The sequence below is a fragment of the Biomphalaria glabrata genome, chromosome 17 (assembly GCF_947242115.1).
Source record: "Biomphalaria glabrata chromosome 17, xgBioGlab47.1, whole genome shotgun sequence".
Taxonomy (NCBI): domain Eukaryota; kingdom Metazoa; phylum Mollusca; class Gastropoda; family Planorbidae; genus Biomphalaria; species Biomphalaria glabrata.
Window position 1 is genome coordinate 25,479,274 of NC_074727.1, and position 15,046 is coordinate 25,494,319.

The 15,046-nt window shown below is 33.1% G+C and overlaps 1 protein-coding gene across 5 annotated transcripts in view; it reads left to right on the forward strand.

Annotated features, from left to right (window-relative positions):
- Positions 1-15,046, forward strand: part of LOC106067133 (uncharacterized) — a 164,390-nt gene that overhangs the window by 106,893 nt on the left and 42,451 nt on the right. For all 5 annotated transcript variants that reach the window (XM_056014923.1, XM_056014924.1, XM_056014921.1 and 2 more), the window contains 12 exons: positions 996-1,078; positions 2,942-3,009; positions 4,563-4,783; positions 5,154-5,210; positions 5,697-5,942; positions 7,103-7,369; positions 8,077-8,186; positions 8,973-9,111; positions 10,097-10,213; positions 10,468-10,701; positions 11,307-11,447; positions 12,912-13,130. In XM_056014923.1, the coding sequence (XP_055870898.1) occupies positions 996-1,078; positions 2,942-3,009; positions 4,563-4,783; positions 5,154-5,210; positions 5,697-5,942; positions 7,103-7,369; positions 8,077-8,186; positions 8,973-9,111; positions 10,097-10,213; positions 10,468-10,701; positions 11,307-11,447; positions 12,912-13,130 (1,902 nt within the window). The remainder of the gene's footprint in view (positions 1-995; positions 1,079-2,941; positions 3,010-4,562; positions 4,784-5,153; positions 5,211-5,696; positions 5,943-7,102; positions 7,370-8,076; positions 8,187-8,972; positions 9,112-10,096; positions 10,214-10,467; positions 10,702-11,306; positions 11,448-12,911; positions 13,131-15,046) is intronic.

The following is a 15,046-nucleotide window of genomic DNA, read 5'->3' on the forward strand; positions in this document are numbered from 1 at the left end:
TTTTTGCATCTGCTTACCAGAGGTGGTGGTGAACCAAAAAACATTCTGTAGTCATGGGCAATAATCTTACTTAGACTTAAATCCTCCCGCGCCGTTCGATGCATTGGGCAGCAAGCTCCACAAATATCTGTGGCAATGTCTGAAGCCTCTTCCCACCTAGTGTCCACTGCTCTGAGGTGTGGCGCCAAGTTATACGAGGACGTCCTGTTTGCGCTTTCATCGTATTGGCCTCTTCTTAGTATGTGTAATTCATTTTGTCGGAGAACATATCCCTCAAACCTCATGTGATGCTCTGTCACAACCTCACTAAGTGGTCGACTCCCATTTCGGCATAGGGTTTCCTTGTTTGAGACTCGATCTCTAAAACTGACTCCTAAAATCCGTCTTAGCCATATTTATTGAGCCACATTTAGTCGTTTCTCAATTTTCGGCAGATGATTTCCACGTCTCGCATGCATGTTGATCACTGTTACCTCCCCCCCCCCCCAAAAAAAATGTGTTCTCAAGCAAATGTATAGCTGAAGTGCTGCACTAGAAAAAAAGACACTGGCTTGTAAACTTGAGTTTGTAGACACCTAATAAAAACAATTTCTTTTTTCCCCAAAAATAATAAAAAGCCGAATGAACGTGCGTGTTTGTGTGTACTGAGTTGTTTGAGTGTGAAAGGGAATATTATAATGGCTAGATATAGATAAAGAAGTGAGCATTCCAAAAGGATGTATGTAGAACTTGAATTTATGTTTGATGAGATTTAAGAGATGAAAGTAGCTACTAAAATTCATGGGTCAAAAGTAGGGGAGGATGGGAAGAGCGTTACAACGAAAACCGTCTCATCGGAAGATGCAAAAATATTCCTACCAACACAGCCTATCAGTTATTTCAACAAAACGAAACACGTCAAGAAGCAGGAGATACATTTATTTAATGGATAATATGGTTTATTAATGTTTGAGTTGACTAGGTATTTCCACATAACCCAACTTGTTTGTTTTCAGTCATACTCTACAATGGTCAGTTGACGCTATCCTCTCCTTGGATGAAATCGGATACAGATTTAGAACTCACTTTCTTACAAAATGTAAGTTTGTTTATTGTCTACATTCAAATCATGTCCTCCCAGTCATCGTGTGATGGGTTACGCTCAGATGTTATATATTGCTTTGTTAGGGCCGTCTCTTGTGGCGTATGGCTTCTAACATTAGCTATCTTGGCTTTTACTTTGTTTGCGAGTAGTATAACCCGAACATAACACAACAGAATGAAACATGTTTCAGAAAATGAAAATTGAAGCTAGCGAAACATGCCCCTGTGGAGTGTCATCAGAGAATGCCGACCATGTCTTCCGAAGCTGCATACTTTATCGAGAGGCTTGAACGAAATACTGACCCCAAAACACTCTCATTCGAGTCATTAAAAAAAAAAAACTATGGAGAGCTTCCTGATCTGAGAATAGATCCTTGGACTTTTCAAAGGCTGTTTGCGGGGATACAACTATTGGTGTCAGCTAAACAAATGTTAGCTGTCCGTTTGTCCTGGTAGCCATTACTGCCAAGTGTCGGAGAAAACAATCTTGTTCACTGTGAATCATTTTATTGAACCATTAGTATGATTAACCTTTCATTTGGTGAATTTCAATTCGGGAACTAACTGTCGTTAAACAAGTTTTCCATTAAAAAGTTGTCTCGACACCAGCTCTTTAGAGTTTAGAGTGTGAAAAAGACAGAGGAGTGTTGATTTTTGTCGAATCGATCTGAGATTGAGATCTAGATAGAGCTAGATAATCTAGGTTAGGTGAAAATCTAGAATTTTTTCTATCTATTCTAATAATCATAATGACATCTAGATCTAGATAGGGCCTATAGAGTCTAGATCTAATCTAGATTCTATTCTAGTAGCGTCTATTGTTTTTTTTTTTATCACAATGAATGCTAATCAGCTGATTTACTTATGCAATATGTATCTTGAAACTTACAGATCTAGAGAGACACTAGAGTAGATTCTAGTCACAAAGTCAGAGAGTGTGACAGACCATAATGAATGATAATGTCAATAATGAAGCAGCTAAGGTAGATCTAGATCTCTATAGATTTCTAGTAATGGTAACTGGTTTTTCTTGTAAGAAATATAAGAGAAAATATGATTGGTCCAAACAAATAGAAAATCAGTTTTTGTCTCAATTGTCCACATCTTCATAGTTATAACATTTTATAATTAGATCTAGTTGATATGGACGTCACTGATTTATTATGTCTTTTTATTTATGGAATTTTAATAATGTTTATTGGAACATTTTATATGTAGATCTAGATCTATAACTGGCTGAACAAAGCACGATATATATATTTTTTTTTAGCTATGAAAATAGCACTCTACTTTCTAAATGACCAATGGGTTATCAGAATAATAATAATAATAAGGCTTGTCTTCGAGTCCGAAGATTAATGAGGATTGCAGTATTTCCAGTGGCCACGCAGCCTCAGCTGTGACCTACATATTTTGCCACAAAGAATAAGAATAGATAGTCTACAAACTACTCCAGATTGCATATTGAACTAATTCAGACCCAGATTAAGCTGCTATTATAATAAGGCTTGTCTTTAATTTTGAAGAATAATAAGAAATGCAGTATCTAATTACTGTGGTCTGTAAAAATAAATTCATCATTTGAAAATCAAGTGTAAGCTTATTACAGGGTGCCTCCCTGGTCATGTGGTATGCAGTTTGAACTGAGTTTGAACCCTAAGTAGGCCTACTTCCACGAGGAGCTGGGATATATTAATCTCCATTTCTGAAAGAGTATTGGAAACTTATGAAACAAACATAACAAACTACAAAGTTTGAGAGAGTTATAAATATTCTAATAGATTCTTTTAGGAGTCTTAATAAAGTAATATATGTTTAGTCTGCTTTGGTTATTTATTCTGGTTTGTTTATCATGCAGGTAAATGTAATCATCCAGTCATCTGATTTATATAAAGCTTTCATTAATTCATCATTTGTACATTTAAGGTAAGTTAAAGTTGACACCTACAGATACAAAGTATAAAACTCATTAAATATGGACCTGTAATCTAGGAAATCAACATTTTTTCAATGCATATTCAATAGTTAAGTTTTTAGCTGATCAATAGATAGATTAAAAAATGTTACTCTGGGTCTCTGCTTATTTACAGATAAATATAAAAAAATATCATTGTCAGATCTTTACTTTAACATTTTCTACCATATTCACATCTAATAGAGATCTAGGCCTAATATTAATAACTCATAGCCATAATTTATCAACTTTTTTGACCGTTACAACTTTGATTTGTTTTTTTCACAAAGACGTCTCTATAGGTCTATAGATTATAACATGTCTAAAATGAATTATGGATAAGTACCAAAAAATAATTGGTATGCCCTATTAGAGTCTCCTGCGGTAGGTTGAATGTAATAATCTTCAATTCTGAAGGAGCATCTGAAACATGTAAAACCAACAAACAAACTTATTCCAATAAATTTGACTTTATGTATCAATGTCAGAAAAAAGAAAACGATTTTTTCCCTTTAACCTTATTTATATGAACATTCCTGCATAATTTGCATTAAAGTTTTTGCTACTAGTATTATTCCACAATAGACATAGATCTATATGTATACTTAGATCATAAGAGAAGGGAATTGAAAATGTGACAGTCTGCAGTGTAAGGAAAATAGAAATGAATGAATTCTTTTTGTTTGCTTACTACCAGCTCAATTCTAAAAAAAAATTTCTGTGAAGACTTTTTTCAAAATGCAAGCTTTGAAGCCTGGGGTGCTTGCTAAGTATTAAAGGGCTTGGCTTTAGAAGATTTTATTTTCCACCTAGTGGTAATGGACAGATTCTTTATTAGATCTTTTAGCTGTGGTAGAAATATTATAAATAGCTTCCCATCGTATTTGGTGTACAAAATAAAAAAAAGTGTTGATAACCTTTGTTTGTATGTAATAATTGTGGTGCACCTTTGAGCAATATAGACTCAAATATTCTAAATGTTTTTCTGTTTGGGCTAATTTTTATTTATATTGTTGGCAACATTAAAGTTCAATTTAATGGCCTTGACATTGTTTCAATTATTGTACAAATTCCCAATGAAATTGTCAAAGCTGAGTGATCTGTGTGAAAGCTACTTGCTTGATTAGAAATTTTTTTGTCAGAGAAACAGTGTCAACTTGACATTATATTTATTTTGATTACTTTCATTAATTTGCAATTTTAAATTTACCAGACCTTGTCATTGTAAAAAAATATAAAATATATAAAATATTCTAAAAGTTTTTCTGTTTGGGCTCATTTTTTAAAATTTAGTTGGCAACATTAAAGTTCAATTTAATAGCCTTGACATTGTTTCAAATATTGTACAAATTCCCATTGAAATTGGCAAAGCTGAGTGATCTGTTTGAAAGCTACTTGCTTGATCAGAAATTTGTTTGTCAGAGAAACTGTGTCAACTTGACATTATATTTATTTTGATTACTTTCATTAATTTGCAATTTTAAATTTACAAGACCTTGTCATTGTAACCTTATTTTATTTGCAGTTATAATAGAACATTATTACATTTCACTATGAACTTTAAGAAACATGTCCTTATGGAAATAGCTGATCAGAATGTACATAAAGGAACTGTGATCAACACAGCTGATCAGAACATTGACGTATGGTTGGCCCAAACCATACAAGATATTTTACGTAACCAGGTTGTGAAAAATACAGTCGTCCTCACAATGCCGATTGTAGCTGACTCTATTGTGATTTTAGGTATTTTGATATAGCCTAATATTGTGGTATATTTGGTACTGTATTTTTTGTTATTTTGTAAATTAAACAATTAAAATTAAAATAATTTAAATTAAATAAAAGAAACATCCGATTCAATTATTTTTTAATATATTTCTAAAATCTTATACTTTTATCATTAATGATTTTTTTATTATTTTATATTTATGACAATTTAATTTTTAAAGACAAAAAAAAGAATGTTATAAATTTTGTTTCATGTTGAAATTTATGCATTTTTTAATCTAGCAAGTTTTCTTATCTCTGTTCTCTGAATACAAATGTTTAAATAGACTTCCTTTTCAAAGCTGCCTATACATATCAACTAATGGATGTGTATTGTGTTCCACAGTAAACATTCCGGTGACTTCACCTCATTCATCAACTCCAGCTCCAACAGAATCTTCAGGTAGCTTCCTATTTTTAGAACATATTGCTAAAAATTAGAGTCAAGGGAACAAAGCCATTTAATACATTCTTAAATCATGGCAGTAGTACTTTGAGCTTAATGTACATATTGTGTCTTTCCTATTTCTGCTGAAAATTGTTAATCTATGGATGTTTCTCTCAAATAATTTTTTTTTTTTTTGCAGTCTATGTACACTGAGGTCTTTTGTTAGTTTTTAAAAAATGTTTACATTGACTCAATGACCAGAGTTTCTTCCACTTCCCTTACCTCCACTCTTTTTCGAATCTGTGAAGACTGTTGACATATATTTATCCAATTATAGAATGAAATTAACAAATGTACAGTTGACATGAGTATATTTAGCATGTGTTTCTTTTCACTTAAATGTTATTTTATAATATTGTTTTTATTTAATGTATTTTATTGTATAATATATTAAAATATTATTTACTATTTTGATTTTTTTCTTTAATCATTTTTTTTCAGGACAGTGCCTACCTATGACATATGAGCCTTGTCATTCAGTCTTAAAATCTTCCCATTTTTTTCTTCCAAATCATTACAATCATTCAATAACCCAGCAAGCCACTGCTGCCTTTAATGAGCTGTCGAAACCTCCATTTGATTTGAAGTGTTCACACTCCTCTCTTTTGTTTCTATGTTCATTGCTGTTCCCTCCATGTGAAGAGAGCTCTTTGGCTCCAGTTCAGCCTTGTGATACTTTGTGTGAAGGTTTGTGTATTGTGTATTGTCACTTTCTGAAAATGTTAATGCTTCTCTACTTTTTTACTTATAGTTTTTATTTTCTCCCTTCCAGATATAATTATAGGTTTGATTTGCATGGTGGCCAAGTGTTAAAAGCTGAGGGATCTTTGGTTTGAATTTCAGTGAAAACTGGGTTTTAGAATTCTTGTTTTTAAGGACTCTCTTGAGTCCACCTGGGGCATGGTTGCTGAGTGGTTCGGTGCTCAACTTCTTAACCTGGGGTCCTGGGTTTGAATCTGTGAAGACTGAGATTTTTGGATTTTTAGGGCCCCCTGAGTCCTCCCAACTCTAATGTGTACCTGACTTTAGTTGGGAAAGTAAAGGCGGTTGGTTGTTGTGTTGGCTACGACACCCTGCTCATTAACCGTTGGCCATAGAAACAGATTACCTTAACGTCATCTGCTACATATATCGCAAGGTCTGAAAGGGAAACTTCTTTTTAGTCCACCTAGATCTAATGGGCACCTGACTTTAATTGGGTAAAGCAAAGGCGGTTGGTTGTTATGCTGGTCACATGACACCTTCAATAACTGTCTACCATAGAAACACAGTATCTGTTGTTTTTTTTAAAAAGGCACCATTTTTATAAAAATACATTTTTTCAAGAGCATACAAATAAGCAAAATCTGGAGATCTTTAGCATTTTAAATATGCGTTTTATTTTAAAAGTAACATTTGTCTTTTTTACCTGAAAGAACTAATTTTTTTCTGAGAAATAATCATAAGAATAGCATTGCTTATTCTTTCACAGTTTTTTACGAATTATAAATAACCTTAAGACAATTACATCAAAATTGCAGAGAAAATATATCAGTGCTATAGAATGGAAGTTTATGTTAGAAATCATTATCTCAGACTATTTGAATAAATATATATTCAACATAGATTTTTTATTGTCCTAATAAATTTTCTGTACAAGTGCATTTTTAAAGCTAAATTATCAGATTATATATAAATTATATTTATAAATTTTTAAAGTGGATTAGTGCATAGGGTAATTTGGCAAAAATATAAAAACCACAAAAAAAAATCTGTAAAAAAATCCAAAACTATTTATGTCATTATAGAGTTTGATACAAAAATTATTTTTATATTCTTTTAAAATTTATTTTAATTTTGTTTGACAGTTGTGAAGAGTGGATGTGGGACTTTTAGAGGCTGGCCTCAGAATTGTGTTGGATTCCCTAAAATCAAGTGCATAGGACCTGTGTCAGAAGTGATTACTACTACATTGCCAGTATCCTCTCAGAAAACCCCAACAACCACTACTACAGTATCAACCTCTGCCACAACAACATATCCATCTTCTTCCTTAGCATCTACTGTTACATCTACCAACTTCACACTGAAAATAGCGCCGACAATACTTACTAAAAGATCCAACAATTTAAAATGTAGGTGAAATTTATTTTATTTTACTTATTTGCTTCCTAAAACAATTTTTATTTTTAAAAAAGTTTGTTTTTGTTTTTCATGTCTAATCTTAGATATTTGGCTCATAATAAAAATATTAATACTGAAGTAATAAAATCAATACTTGATAAATCTACTTGATTTCCTATACAAAAAATGCTTGGTGCTCAAGTTAACAGTATTCTGGGCCTTTGTCTTCACTAGAGACTGTATGACTACAAAAGACTCCAGTGGCATTATGGGATAACACATTAGATCTAGCTTTTGTGTTGATTACAAGAGACTCCTAAACTAGTAGGCCTACATTGTGATAGGAAGTTACCTTTTATTTCTTATACTTTTGTATACAAAGCAAAGTTCTTCCTGCTTTGTACAGGATCAAATAATTATCTTTTGGGAAATTACATGTGCATAACTCTTTATTGTTTTTTTTTTTCTTAAAAAAAAAAATGTTTTTAGGGAAAGAATAAAAAGTCAACCATATAAAATTAGCGCTAATGACGCTTTTGTCTCTAAAGATATTGAAAGTATATTTCTATTTTCTGAAACACATATCATTCTATTTTATTTATTATAATAGTTAATTTGTTGTTTTTTTTTTAGTAAAAAAAATTAGTGTTTTGTTTTTGTGAGAGCTAACTGCTAGACTGTTGAAAGTTTTATGTTCCTATTTTGTTTCTATTTCCAGTTGAATGTGTTCCTCTTGAAGATTTTCCAGAATGTAATGATTTTGGTTTTTTTGAAACATCTTTACCAAATAATGTTTTTAACTGCCATACTGTAGACTGCTTACGTCAGGTGAGCTACTAGTTTTTATGAAATTATGACAGTTTAGATGTTTGTTTACTGGCCAATAGTTGGCCTCCTTCTGTCGTGAAATGACTATGATCATCTCATTTGTGAAAGCTATCTCTCATTTGCATTTCATTTTCGAAAGACACAAAACATAATCTATATGTAATTCTGTTAATGTAATTGTATTCAGTTAATGTTAATATCTATTTTGAGTGCATTATGTGTTTGAATTGCAAGACACTAATTCCATTAAAATAGTCACTTTAGAAACACACTTTGTCATTTGTCGTTTGACTTTCAAAGTAGCAGTGCTATGAAAGTTTGCACAACCAAAGTCCTCAACTCTTTCTGGTCAGCTATTGTTCTTAGTTGAAATATCATGAGAGAGGTCTGTCCATACTTTTGGCTCGTCCAGCCAGCTTTTTTTGTATGACACTTTTTGTGATCCTTCCATTGCACTTTGATGATCAGTTCCAATCTTTATAAATATTACAGTTTTTACATTTTAAAAAGAATGTTATATATAGTACGAAATTTCATGCTATCATTTTAAATTAACATAGTATGAAAACCCAAATTTAAGCAATATTTGTAGCTTTTTACTTGTGTCGAAGAGGCTGTTTGGGCCCTAATAATAATTAGATTGCTCTATAAGCCTCTCACAGTGAGTGTTCCCTCAGACATCATTTTATGGCCTCAGATTTCAGTATCAGAATCTTAAAATTTGAAAAAAAAAAATTGTATTAGTAAGGCTGTCTTCTGAAATAAAAAATTAATTATTTATTTCAGTGGTTTAAAGAGATTGCTGGGAAAAGTATTGAAAGCGGCTGCACTTTAGACAACAGTTTTTTCTGTGGATATGTTTTCCCTGGCTGTGATAAACAAGATGATAATTTCCCTTTATTTTCTTGTAGAGAAAGCTGTTATGGTAATGAGTTTTACTTTTAATGAACCTTTGATTCTCTCAACTCTTGCTTTAGATTTCTGGGGGGAAAAAATCTGTTAAAACATTCATTGAGATTAATGGATGAAAAGTAAAAATGTTTGTAAAATGTTTTACATGTTTTGGATGTTCCTTGAGAACAAATACCTTATGACCACATAATTATTTCTAGTTAGTATTGTGAAAAAATGAAGAGGAGGGGTGTGTTATACAATTCACAAGACAAGTGTTGATGAGGGAAGACATCTTAGGAGCCATTTATTAGGTAAACACAAGTGGTGTACATGTAATACCAATATGTTCCAAGGGGTTTCTAATCATTTTGTTTTTAATTTAATTTAGTTTGTTTAAAAGGAAATCAAATACTTTTGTCAGTTTTTCTAAAACAAAGTATGCTAGCTAGTAATTTTGACATTGTACACATTTTTTTAAATCACCTGCTTCAAATTTGTCTTCACCATTTTAAGGGAATACAAACTACTTTGAGATGAAAAACAACTTATCTTATTCTAGTAGTCACCCTTGTGCATCCATTCTTTATGTGACGGTAAATCTGGAAACAATCATCATCATCAAACTCCATTAGAGTGAGGGCTTGAGAGGCTCAAATCCTCTCTTGCAAAAGCCCTGGACAGAAACCCTGCTGTCTTGCGTAGTGCATAAATGTCGCCATACAGGTCGAGAATTTTGGGTTTCCCAGACCTGTCGAGACAGAGATCAGCAAGTCTGGGGCAGTCAAACAGAATATGAGGCACGGTTTCCTCTTCTTCCCCGCAGCGGGGGCACCGTGAATAAAAAAATTTGGCCATAGCCCTGAGAAATATGAGCCAACAGGACAGTGGCCTGTCCTGCACTGTGCTATAACTGGAAACAATAGTAGCCATATCTTTTCTCTGATTAGGAAAATAGCCAACACATTTACTGTTTCTTCTTGATAAAACATAATTCAAGTGTTCTTTCTTCTATCTAGAAACTGTTAGTAAATGTAAAGACCAGATGGTGTACCATATTGACTGTGAACAATTTTCTCCTGAGGAGGACAATAGAACAGCATGCATTAAGGCTGAACAAAAACCAGTATACCAAGGTATTAATTTGTCTCAAGTAACAAGATAGCAAGGATCCTGTATTTTTTGTCTTTCTTAATTGTTTCTAGGAATAAATCCTGCAAACAAAATTCTTCAATATTTTAGTAAATTACTTTGTTTATTCTGCTTTAAAAAATTGTCTGTTTCATTTATTATGGTTTTAATCCTTTTTAGAATAAAATTTTTCACTTACAATGATTTTCATTGTTTTCAGAATAAAATTTTCGATTTCTATTATTTTGGCTGTTTTTAGAATGTATGGCCCAGACATACTCCTACTGCCGTAGTGAAGGCTTTGATGTGACAACCAAAACATCTGACTTTGCTTCAAATTTTACAGAGCTTATCAAAAACTTCGATGTTTTTGCTCTACCCACTATCCAGAGTAATTGTTCCACTTTGACCAAATTTTTGTATTGCGGTTTGTTCTTTCCCAAATGTGGACAAGGGGGAGAACTTGTGTATCCATGTAGAAAGTATTGTGAAGGTTAGTTACATTTTCATTTGTGCTGTAAAAGCTAATTGATTTATCATTTGTACTGTGAAGGCTAGTTGCTTCTTCATTTGTATATTGTTGTCAAATCACTAATCAGAGGTGGCCTTAGCACAGCGCGGGGCCCTGGGGGAGTGTCAAATGCGGGGCCCTGAGCCTGTATATATCATACCACATCATGCTAATGGGCTAGTCCAGCTCTAATGCCATAGGCCTTATTTTTGCTACTAAACATAGTACCTTACATAGGTATGCCATAGGCCTTATTTTTGCTACTAAACATAGTACCTTACATAGGTAGGGTACTATTGGCCTTTCACTAATTACATACTGTATTGTAATTGTTCTGCATGAAAGTTTTTGCCTTTTAGGTTAATAAACATAACTAATGATTCAGAAACATTTTGCATAAAAAATCAACAAACTAGATGACCAGGGGATGAAGTGACCAGGGGATGAAGTGATCGGGGATGAAATGATCTGGAATGAAGTAACTGGGGATGAAATGACCGGTCAACTTATATATATTATATTGTTATTTATTATAGATTATATTATACATCTAAATCTCTTAACCTTTAAATGTTTTTCTTTGTCAGTTGTTTTCTCTGGTTGCCTTAAGGAATCTTTTGTACTGGATTGTACTGACACATTTAAAGATCAAGACTGCTTGCACCCAAATACTTTAATTAGTACAACAACAGATTTACCAGCAACAACAACAACAACACCAAAACCAGGTTAGTTCTTAGTTGTGTATCTCTTTTGTATGAGTCAAAATCAAACTAGCACACACTAGCTAAATAAATAGTACCAATGGTCCATACATTGTTGCAGAATTTAGTCAAAATTGAGTGACTTAGTTTTCTTGAGTCAATAGCATTTGGCATTAAGATATTGAACAAATAATTCTTGGTTACTTGTATATGCTCATTATTATCTAAGCCTTTTAAAAAATCGTCAATTAGTGCTGTTAGTTGTATTTCATATGATCTATATTTCCCAAAGCAATGTTGGTATGGAGTAAGGATGCTGCTACATATTATGTGTTATTAGTACTTTATATGTGATGCTGGTTAGTGATACTGGTCTGTAGTTTCCTGGGTCAGATTTGTCTCCTTTTTAAAAAAGGGGAGTGACATGAAATTCTTGCCAGTCCATTGGTACTCTGCCCTGATTAAGATGCCTGAAAAAGTATTTTGAACACTCGTGTTAGCTCGTTGCTTAGTTCTGTGAGTAATCTAGCTGGAATGCCATCAGGTACAGATGGTTTATTCAGTTCGATGTTGGCTAATAGTTTTTGGATTTCTTTTTTTTTCTTTTTGTACATCCATATCTTTCTACTTGGCATAGATTAAGTAATACATTTTTGTATCCTGGGGCTGAGAATGCTGATACAACATATTTATTTAGAATGTTAGCTTTAGTTTAAACTTTCATAATCATTGTTGAAAATTTCTGAGCTATAAATTTCAGGATTTATCCATGTTTCTGTTCCTGCAATTATGTCTGGTTTTTCTCTTTCTAATAAAATTACTAAGCCTGCTGAAGTTTATTACTAGGATTTTAAGTTGCTTGGAAATGCTGCTTTTGTAAATTTATTTGATGAGGGTATTGTGTTAGGTTTTATGGATTTAATAGGAGTGGATCTGGCTAAGGTTGGTGAGCTTCAGTTGAGATGGTGTTTAAGATGTTGTGTTAGGTTTTATGGATTTAATAGGAGTGGATCTGTCTAAGGTTTGGTGAGCTTCAGTTGAGATGGTGTTTAAGATGTTGCACATGAAATCAAACCGTCTATATGTAAACTGAGGTAACCCTCAGTATTTAGAATTCTTGTGATTCTATTTTGTTTTGTCCATTTCTTTAGTTTTGTGGACACAAATTGCTATCTGTTATGTTCTATATTCATCACATAATTAAAATGTTCTATGTTTTCAGAAGTTGAGAATTCTGTCAAGTAAATATTCAGGCAACAAACTTTGTGTAGATGATTTTCTGAGATGAATATATCATAGAATACAATTAGTTTTTAATGTTATCTTGCTTAATTTCTGAGTTGTGGATGATAGTTTAATGAGATTATCTTAGCTTATTTTTAGTTGTAGTTGATGTAATTTCTGAGTTATAATAATATATTAATAATAATAATTTTCTTCTTCTACATCTTGTTTCCAAATTCAGTACAAATAACTTATCTTTAACAGCTATATGCCAGGCCTTCAATTTCTCTATATGCACCAAGATTGGCAACTCACAAACTGGCTTTCCCAACTTGTGGGGAGATGAAGCCATTAGTTCATTCAACAAACTTACAGAGACAGCTGGTTGCTCCAAGAATATTTTGTTCTATGCATGCATAATGCTCTTTCCATTCTGTGAAAGTGGTGGAAGCTACAAAAAGCCCTGCTCATCTTTATGTGAAGGTAAAGCTGGAAACATTGGTAGCCTGGGGATCTAAAATGTCTTGAAAAGAGGGCTGGGCAATGTAGGGAGAGTTAACAGCAATCTATTTGTCAACACGATGATAAAGGGAGTTAAGAGATTGGCCCTCTGAGTACATTGTTTTGGTAAGCAGAGCGGGTTTTGGGGGGGTTTGACATTTTTAACATGATAAACATGAGGGTGACTTTAGATTTCGTTACTATTTTTATTTTTGAGATATGAATATGGCACTGTTATAGAAGTAGTTATTAATATAAAGATCTTTGCATGGTTAATAAACAATTACAGAAAGATATTTGTAACTTTAAACTATCAATAACACACTCCTCCATACAAAAAATACATGGAAATCTTGCCTGCAATTAAATCCATTGCAGGACCTAGGAAGAAAAAATGTATGCAATCCTGACACCGCAAAGGCCAGCTTATCCTTGACTAAATAGGGTCAATTTAAAGATAGTAGATTTTTCTTGTTCTTTATGTGTACTGTAGCCATATGCCAGGCCTAAATGGACACTCAATAGAAATGTCTGTGATTATAACATTGATGTAAACCATGTCTGAGAAAAATACTAAATGTCAAATGGCAAGACAAAATACCAGATACAAAAGTCCTTCGAAGAGCGTGTCTGCAAAGCATCCACACAATCCTGATGCAGTCCCAGCTGCGATGGGCAGGTCACGTCTACAGAATGGAAGACCACCGCATCCCTAAACGACTCTTGTATGGCCAACTAAGCGAAGGAAAGCGCTCGCAAGGTGGGCAAAGAAAGTGCTTCAGGGACACCCTCAAAGCTTCTCTGAAGGTGTTCAGCATAGACCCAGGCACCTGGGAGACAGAGGCACATGACAGAGCATCATGGCGTCGTGCTGTGAAAACTGGCGCACAGGTTGCTGAGGAAAAAAGAACAATGCTGGCAGAAGAAAAACACCAGAAAAGAAAAGCAAGACAAACGACACTAGCTCCAGCTGGAATAACCTGCCCAGTGTGCGGCCGAACATTCCGGGCTCACATAGGTCTCACCAGCCACATGAGGATGCATAAAACCCCAGTGCAAAGCCCTCAGCCCCCTGGATGACAAAGTAGTCATCATCGAACCATGATGGACGAACTATATATAAACCATTTAACTCCTTTAACCATACAACTCTTTATAAAATTTTGATTTATTGATTGCTTATAACTGCATAAAATATGCATACTTTGTTTTTTTTAACAAAAGTGTTCACTTTTGAAGGACCAGATGTTGCCTTTTAGAACACAAAGCATTATCATCTTGTTTTTATCACATTCATTGGACAATAGCAAAACTTTCATAAAGATCTTAATGTTACCAAAGATACAGAATGCTTTTCAATCTTGTTAGTTTAGATACCTATTATATACATGATCAGGCTTGTTAATCTTGTTTTAAAAGTGGTGTTTTTGTATTAACAAAAACTTTTTTAGCATATTTAATATTAGAAACTAAAAGATTTACTATCACTATTAACAGTAGCACATAATTTGAGTTTGATGCAGAAAATGGTGAAATGTAATTTTGAAGGCTCTTTTAGATTTTGATAAGTAATAGCTGGAGACTGATGGGAAGACTGCATAAAACAAATTATAACTTGTTTCCATTTCTTGGAAAGAAAAATAAGAAAAAAGTTCCTTGTCTTTTAATAGCATTACCTTTGCCTTCCCCTGCCCATTTTTTATTCTCATTGAACAGAAATATGTAATTCATAACTATTACAAGAGGTCATCATAGTGCTAAAATAGAAGTTTTTAATTACATCAAAAAAAAAGTATTTTAATCTCATTTTAATATGCCAAACTTAAGTATTCTGAAATAAATCTAAATTAAAAAATAAAAAATGTGCTGTTTGAATTTTAAAAAAAATTAATGTATAT